The 9,258-nt window shown below is 37.6% G+C and overlaps 1 protein-coding gene across 1 annotated transcript; it reads left to right on the plus strand.

Annotated features, from left to right (window-relative positions):
* The first annotated feature begins 1,504 nt into the window (after positions 1-1,504).
* Positions 1,505-8,228, plus strand: LOC108681227 (60S acidic ribosomal protein P2). The gene is made up of 3 exons (XM_018170240.2): positions 1,505-1,619; positions 7,656-7,832; positions 8,022-8,228. The coding sequence occupies exons 2-3, from the start codon at positions 7,664-7,666 to the stop codon at positions 8,198-8,200; spliced, it is 348 nt and encodes a 115-aa protein (XP_018025729.1). The 5' UTR covers positions 1,505-1,619; positions 7,656-7,663; the 3' UTR covers positions 8,201-8,228.
* The last annotated feature ends 1,030 nt before the right edge of the window (positions 8,229-9,258 follow it).

Raw genomic sequence — 9,258 nt, forward strand, 5'->3', positions numbered from 1 at the left:
CTGTTGCCGATTCATGTACTTTTCGTGCCTTGTTCACAGAAGATCTCGTGTCATTTGACCGGATCTTTTCAGGACTGACAATAGTTTTGAATAGCTACTAGACTTCCACCGGGTTCTATAAGGAGCTAGGCATTTCAAGTCTGAACATATATTTTTAAATAGCTTTATCTAGTGTGTTCTTGAACGCGTTCATACTCGAAGCGTCAACGATGTAATCAGGGAGGCTGTTCCACATGTCGGCGATTCGAAGCGAGAAGAAATTTTGTCGTGTGGATAAGTTGCAGCGCATTTTTTTTTTACTTTATTGCCGTGGCCCATGGTGTTGGTTCTTGTTACCGGTCCGACACTTCAGCGAACTCGCGTGCGAACTCGCCTGCGAGCTCGAATGGAAAACCTAACTTAATTTTCAACTCTGGCACGCATAACTCCTTCAATTATGAACGGATTTTATTCAAATTTGAAATATAAGTAGATAATATCAGTACGCTGCGGTGAGTATTTTACCGCAGCGTACTGATATTATCTACTTATATTTCAAATTTGAATAAAATCCGTTCATAATTGAAGGAGTTATGAGTGCCAGAGTTGAAAATGAAGTTCGAGCTCGCAGGCGAGTTCGCACGCGAGTTCGCTGAAGTGTCGAATCGGTGTTCTTGTTTCAAATTCTAGTAATCCTTCAGGGACCTTGTATAAACTTATGGGCCTATTTCTTCAATGCCGACACTTCTATTCTATTCTATTAGTATACATGTAGTTGTATACATCAATGAGGTCCCCACGCAGACGTCGATAACTGAGGCTTGGAAGCTTCATAATCTTTAATCTTTCTTCACAGGACTTGCCCTTCGATCCTGAAATTGTCCATGTTGCACGTCTTTGAGCAATCTCTATTAAACTTTCGCCTTCTTCATATCTCGGTGACCCCGCAACGTTTCCGAACTCTAGATTCGGGCGCACGACAGCAACTAACAACTGCTTCATCTCTAAAGAAAAAATTGTAGCTTCTCTCCGAGTTCCCGTTGCTGTGTTTGTGTACTTTTCGTTCCAATGTAATACCTATATATATTCCAAAATTCGAGCAAATCCGTTCAGTATTAGAGGAGTTCCGAGTGGTTCAGTTGCCTAAAAGTCGCGGTTTTTCATTCTAATTGAAAATAAAGTAATTAAAAAATTAGTACCTTATTATTTCTGACACAGTGCATTGATAAAGCATACTTAGATTCCAAATTTCGAGCAGATCCCTTCAGTTTTGAAGGACTTATTAGTGGTTCAGTTGAGAAAAAAGTTAGGTTGTTTGTTTGAGTTCGCAGCCGGGTTCGGAGAAGTGTCTTTTCGGCGTTCAAACTCTGTCCCATCATTCGGAAAAGCAGTGTTTTTTGTTTTCAATGTAGTCATTTCTGTGCATCAAAAGTTTCATGCAATTTAACTATACACCCAATGTTATTTTGAAAGTTTATTAAACATAATACATGAAAGTTATTGCACTTCGGAATCAAATATTTTGGTCGCAATTCACATTTAACCAATTTTTGATAAGAACCATTTACTTCTCTCTCCTTCACAGTTCGTAAACACGCGAAGTTTTGTGCAGTCTCTGTTTCGTGCCGCACGGCCTAATAGTAAGTAAATTGTAATGCATTTTGATGCCTGTTATTGTTTCTCGTCTTTTATAACTTTATGCGATTTTCAAGCTCTTATTGACGGTTTAAACTATTTTTTAATAAAACGCCTTTACGGATCGTTATTATGGCTTGCCTCAGTTGCCTGAATGCAAACCAGCCTACCTAGGTTACAGGTATATGATGAATTATTGATGATCATAAATAATTTGTGATTCATAATGTCCATGGCTCTGAATATAAACTGGAAAAAATTATAGGTTTGATATTGATAGAGCTCATTTTTTTCACCACTCAAGTCGTTATTTTGCAAATACCTAGGGGTTGAGGCTAGCCTCTGGCTAGGGCTTGTTACAATTTACCTACTTGATTGCGCAACTTGAGTTATTGGTATTTTGGTAGAAATCATAAATTAGCCTACTTGATAATTTTATATTCGGATAGCCTAGGTAGGTAGCCTAGGTATCATGTTTACTGCCAAATGCCATATGTCAATGATTAGGTTAGGTATGTCACTACATCATCCTACCTACATGCAGGAAACAAATTTTTTTCCTCTGATTGTAATGAAAATTAGGTATTATTGCAGATTAACTACATCCAAAAAAAAGGGTGTTTTTTTTTTAATTATATGTTTTTTGGGTATTATTGCAGATTAACTACATCCAAAAAAAAGGGTGTTTTTTTTTTAGATGTGTATAAGAGACAGGCTCTACTCGGCCACGACAGTGACATGCTTCTTTCCAGCACAACGGAGCAGATACAGGTACCATACGTCCATCGCACTGTTCTCGGATACGCGGTGGTAGGTTCTATTTGTCCCATGTCATATATGCACGGAGGACGCGACACGGTTGCCTTGAGAACTTCAAGTATTATATGCGATCATTTTGAGGCGACGCCGATATTTCATCCTAGGCTAAAACAGGTGAAAGACGTGTTCTCGCTGCAAGCTGATTTTGAGAGGTCAGCAGAATCTCCAGATGATAGAAAATTTTTTCAATACATGACCGAGATGCGCGAGAACGATGCAGGTTATCTTGAGGCTCCGCTCCCATTTAAGGTGGCTGACGTGAGCATGCCTGACAATCGGCTGACAGTCCTCCGTCGGCAGCAGTTGGCGTTGTCGCCTTTGAAACGGGATCCGGGAAAGCTCTCCAAATGCATGNTCACGGCTCGTAGAAATGGAATCACGGCTGGCAAATCCATAAAACCACGGCTCAAAAAATTCAGTCGCGGCTCGCCAAGTAGATATATTCCATACTAGGGCCAGGGTCACTGAGGCTAAGTTAAAAATGCTATAAATCCACGGATATTGGGGGCCAAGATTTAACTTGTATTTTATTTTAGATAATATATAAAAATTGGAAAAAATTGGTTTCCAATGCCAACCGCCAAAAACGGGATTTCAGATTCTTTATCTACACCCCAAAAACATATATTTAAAAAAATGCCCTTGGTTTTTGGATGCACTTAATCTAAAGTAATACCCTAATTCTGACACAGCTCAGAATTAGACTCAGACTCAGAGGGTATCGGAATTCCAACACAGGGTGTCGGAATTCAGCGATTTTGTTGATTTGAATTCTAACGGCTTCTAAATAAACATGGCAACAGTTTGTGACGTTTCATCATTGCTAGGACGTAGTGTGGTGTTTTGAGAGTGACTTAAACCAATCAGAACTTGAGTTGCACATACTGTGATCTATTTATAGCCATTTATTTCTTGCTATGTCCTTAAGGTACTGGTATTGGAATATGGTGTGTTTACCCTGCTGTAGAAAACTATCTCCTCATAGTATTTTCAAGCTATAACATTAAGACACATATCATTCGATGTGCACAGGCCATAGCTATTGATTTATTGTAGCTTTTTTTTAAATTCAAATTTTTGTGGGTGGTGAGCTTTTTGTAAAATTTTGAACATTTTCCATTTTCTTCTATTCCCCCCATTTTACAAAATTTTTTCAAAACTATAACAAAATTGAAAAAAACTACTATAAATCAATAGATCTTTTATTTGCAAATTGAATGGTATATTCTCATGGAGTCATGGCTGTAGGTTAAAAACTCTAGGAGGAGATGGGTTTGCAATGACAATAAGTGTGAATGTTCAGTAAAGCGTGACAAAGTCAATGCACCTCAAAATAGGCATTCAAGGATGCAAGACTTGATGATACTGGAGCTCAATTTCTGTCAAGGATGGTGCAAACAACTGCATGAGAACCATCCTGCACGACTGCAGCCTGGTGCACTTTAAGTGCACTGCGGGCACTGTGAATTTCCACCTAGGTTAACTGTTGGAGAACAACTCCCCTAACCCTTTTGAGATCTGTGGTGAACGCATAAATAAATGTACAGAGGTGGTTTTGGGCAAACAACCCCCTTAACAATTTAAGAGGAACTGTCTCAGTTAGAGATAGCAAATTTTGGCTTCTTCTTTTTCTTAGTCTCATTTTGGTTGCCGAAAAGGCGTGTCTAATGCAGCAAACCACATGTCTGTGCATGCTCTAGTTTTGCGTAAAGCAATTTGTTAACAATATGTACAAAGATTACTTGAAATTAAATCTGTATATATAGATAATTTTTCAAGAATGGCCAAGGTGGTGTTAACCACTTGGGGCTTTTGGGCAGGGTTGGTGATTTTTTTATTTTTTTTTAAAATCAAAAAAATCAAAAATCAACGATCTTTTTGATTTATTTGATTTTTTTGATTTTTTCAACTTTTTTGTCTTTTTGAAGTGTTATTTTTTATGTTGCAATTAGCCTATTAACAATAACAGTATATGGATCATAATGGATGGCTAAAAAGGGCACTTATTGCCTCCAATAATGGTCAACAGGCCAAGGTGGTGTTTACCACTTAGGGATTTTTGGGTAAACAATTATTGGTACTATGTCTATTCATTAGCTTTGTAAAGTTTGTATGGAGCAAGGTAATGAGCTAAATATTGACCATTTAACTGGCTTCAATATACAATAACACTTCAGGAATGCAGATCTCCTAAACATTAAAATCTTTCTAATTGCCTAAAAAATCAATACTACCTCTCAATATACAGGGTGGGGGAGAACCGATTGAGCAGTTTTGAGGTAAAATAAAAGAGTAATGGAGGTACATAAAGAAGAAAGTTTATATTCCTAGAAGTTAGCATAATATACCATTAAGAATACTTATGTTTTGAAAACAATATCTGGAAGATAGGGCCTTTAGCTGCAACACACTGTTGGAGTCGTTTTCGGAGGAGGGAGTAACCGTGATAGTGAATTCCGATCGCTATGCTATTTCTTGCAGCCCATGATGGAAAACATTGTTGAAAATGAAGCATTGCAAGACATGTGGTTCCAGCAGGATGGGGCTACAGCTCACACAGCTCGAATGTCACCCAATGTTTTGAAACACATGTTTCCCAGAGGTCTGGTGTCTCTGAGGGGTGATTTACACTGGCCTGTGAGGTCACCTGATTTGAGCATTTGCAATTTCTTTCTTTGGGGACATCTAAAAGAGTAGTTCAGAAGTTGCCTTCACACCCTACCACAGTTAAGGGAACAGATTATTGCAGCAGAGGTTATGGCCATACCTCGCCATATGTGTGAACGTGCTGTAGAAAACTTCTGAGAATGACTCCAACAGTGTGATGCAGCTAACAAACCCCATTTTCCTGATATTGTTTGCAAAACATAAGTATTTTAAATGGTATGTTATGCTAATCTTGAGAAAAATAAACTTTCTTCTTTATGTACCTCCATTACTCTTTTATTTCGCCCCAAAACTGTTCAATCAGTTCTGCCTCACCCTGTATAAGCTAGCTAACACATTTAAATTGTATATTGTAATCAATATATAGGTAACAAATAGTCAAATAGTTAAAGACTACTTATAGCCGTATAAGAATTAGCTAAGCTGTTAGCTACGTACAATGTATTGCACTCTTGATGGCTCTGTACCAAAAAAATTCAATTTATTGGAACCTAATACACACTAAAGGCAACAAGTTTATGTACAAATTTGTCATTCATAGTACATTTATACTAAACCATGAATAACAATACCTCAATATAAATTAAAGACTGCCACTCAATATATTTAAATATATGAAAAAATAAAAAAAAATAGAAAAAAATCATGATTTTTTTATAAAAAAATCAAGTTATTTAATCACATGATTTAATCATTTTGATTTAATCATTGCCAACCCTGCTTTTGGGTAAACAATTATTGGTAAGATTTTTCATTAACTTTGTAAAGTTTGTACGGAGCAAGGTAACGAGCTGAACATTTAACTGGCTTCGATAAACAAAAACACTTCAGGAATACAGATCTTCCAAACATTGAAGAGTCACATTTAGGTAGCTGATAGCACAGTGCACAACACTCTCAAAATAGATCTACTAGTTTCATGTCCTATAAATCTATCGTCTAAACACACCAACTAATAGTGACTGAGTGACCGACTGCAGTCACTGCACTGTTCCCATTTGATTCAGACCAATAAACCAATGCTAAACATTAACTGAACTACAACCAAACAAACCTCAAATGACTTGAAACAAGGCATGTGAGAAAAGCTAACACTTTGAAATAAACATGTATACAATTCAAGCATTTTATTTCCATTCACTGCATTTAATTATTTTATCTATAGTTTTGTAATTTTTTTGTTTCTAGTTATAAATTCAAATACCTATTCGAAGATTGAAATTAAATTTTTAAATTAGAATACTCATGTTAGGGTGATAATCTTTCTAAATACGTAAAAGGTCAATACAGTCTAAACCAATCCTTCTTTTATAAGCTAACTAACACATGTAAAGTGTATAATGTATTTAATATATAAAAAATAGTCAAATAGTTGAAGACTACTTTTAGCCTTATAAGAATTAGCTAAGCTGCTAGCTGTGTAAAACGTTTTGCAACAATTATGCCCCTGTACCAAAAACATCAATTCATTGGAACGTAATACCTACACACTAAAGGCAACAGGTTTGTATTTCAATTTGTCATAGTACATTTATACTAAACCATGAAATAGAATACTTAAAAATAAATTAAAGACTGCCACTCTATATATTTGAATATAGAATAAATAAAAAATTGTGATTTTTTATAAAAAATCAAATAATTTAATCACATGATTTCATCAGTTTGATTTAATCATTGCCAACCCTGTTAGGTAGGCCTATGAAATTGAATGAAATGGACCACAAGTATGATTGCCAAAACGCTAGCTGAAGCATCAGTGTTTTTGCCTCAAATGGGGATGGCTTCTACTGGATCCTCTGTGATGGGCGTTTGCCTGGATGTTTTGCATAATTTTTTATGCTCGCAGAGTGCTGGTTCTGTCATGGTGTGCAATTGTTTTGTTATGGACTGAGAATTAATTTATCAAAGTTTGATTTATTTATGGTTGTGAACATTAATTTCATTGCCCCTTTGGCGCCTGGTAATCAAGACTTCATTAAATGGCAATTTTATAAACAAAGCTGAATCACAAATTTCTATTGTGATTGAGTGCTCTGTTTTTATGTTGTAATTGAGCCCTAATGTAATTTTCTCTTCTGAGTGAAGTTCTGATCTGTATTATAGCTATTAGTGGGGACTGAGTTAAGTGCAGTAATTTGTATGTCATCTGGTCATCATAACTCGAAGCATCTGCGATTGTGATGCAAATAAACTCTTTGTAATTAATACAAGATGGCTGCAACTCATTCAGAATAAATTTCCAAAAGTTTAACCAAGTGAAAACATTGAAGTTATCTACGATTTTATTATAGAAAAAAAAATGAAATTTCTATCAAAGATGATGATGATGATGAATGATTATGGTTGAATGTTCAAATCTTTGCAGTGCTTGCAAACTGCATTAAGCATTCAGAGGAGAGCACTAACTGAGGTGCAGAGGCTATTATTGGTTGAGCTAGGGATATGCTTGAGATTTTATTCACTAGAATGAGTTGGACTTTTTCAAATAATTCATTCTTTAACTGTTGTGTATTTTTGTACAGCCTAAATATATATTGTGCTGTATTTTGCAGTACTCAGTATGCGTTACGGAGCTGCTTATCTGCTGGCCGCCCTGAGCGGTTCATCACCCTCTGCCAAGGACCTTGAGAAGATCTTGGGGTCTGTTGGTGTGGACTGTGATGCTGCCTTGGCTAAGCAAGTTGTTGATGCTCTCAGTGGCAAGAAGGTTGAAGATGTTGTGTCTGAAGGTAAGTAATCAAATTTTAACCATCAAAGCCCGCAGTTTGAGCTCGTATTTTAGCAGTCTTTATACTCTTTTATATCATATGTATTAAGTTGAATGACTTGTAATCTACACTACTTATAAAAAAACACAACTACATAGCCAAAAATTGCCATAACATATTTCCCTTCTTCAACGCATCGATTTCGTGCAGGCTTGGAGAAAATCGGCGGGTTATTGTCCAGCGGAGGCGGTGGTGTAGTGGCAGCCACAAGTGGCGGTGCTGCCGCATCTGCTGGTGGTGCTGCTGCTGCTGCGCCCAAGGCAGAGGAAAAGGCGGCTGAGCCAGAAGAAGAGTCCGACGACGACATGGGCTTCGGTCTCTTCGACTAAACCCGCCCCCAATAAAGGGACCAGAGAACAAGGAGTTTCATTGCACTTTGTTAATTTTGAAATTAGATCTTTCATTCATTATGAAGTCACAAGACAATGCATTGAGGTTTAATATGTAAACGACTTAGAGATTTTCTCCCAAGCTATATTTGATTAAATGGTCATTTACTTGAGGCTTATTTTGAGGTAATAGCTGCGTTGTATTAAAATCTCGATGCCGGAAGGATATATTGAAGGTCGAGCTGCTTGTAGTAAAAATGCAACCATCCCACGAATATGACCTAGAGTCCTAGATCTACGACTGGTGCGCCTGTATTGTGGCAGCTTGTTAGCCGGTATGCATTTTTATGCCAGCAATATTTGCTGTTAACGGCAAATGCAGAGACATCTGCATTTGCTTGTGATTTGACCCGCTGAGCCAAAGGCCGAATGGGTGGTGACAGTACGGGGTGCGATTGGGATAGTGTGATGAAAAAATATTGGAAAAAAAAGCGAGTGAAAGACGGCTAAAGGTGTGGAAGCAAGGAATGGAGTGAAAGGACACTCCCAAGACTATCACGAAAGCGATGCCAAAATATGAATGGTTGTAGAGGTGGGGACCTGTTTTCTGTGAGAGCAGGGGCGCTAGTTGTGAATTGACGTACATATAGATGGAATGAGAGGTGGGGGAAGATGAATGTTTTATGTGTGATCACTGATGGGAATGAGAAGGAAACTGTGGAGCATTTGATGGAATTTGGAGCGTATGAGACAGCTTCAGTCTATGATAGTGATTCTGAATGAGGGAGGCGAGATCAACTAAGTGGGGTAGAAGAGAACAAGCAGAGTGGATTGCAATGACTAGGTCTGAGGGAGCAACTGCAGCTATGTTAAGAGTGTGGAGATATTTGGAAAAGGTTTGGAGGTTGAGGGAGAGGAGAATGATAGGAGTGAGTTTTGATGCACAGATCTTTATTAAGTTGGCCGTCTAATTAATAGTATTCGCACATGGCTGCAGAAATAGACTTGAATCGGCTGATTGGCGTATCCAGGCCTGATATGTACTCGGCTTAGCTCGT

This window comes from Hyalella azteca, unplaced genomic scaffold (genome assembly GCF_000764305.2).
Source record: "Hyalella azteca isolate HAZT.00-mixed unplaced genomic scaffold, Hazt_2.0.2 contig4200, whole genome shotgun sequence".
NCBI classification, from domain to species: Eukaryota; Metazoa; Arthropoda; class Malacostraca; order Amphipoda; family Hyalellidae; genus Hyalella; species Hyalella azteca.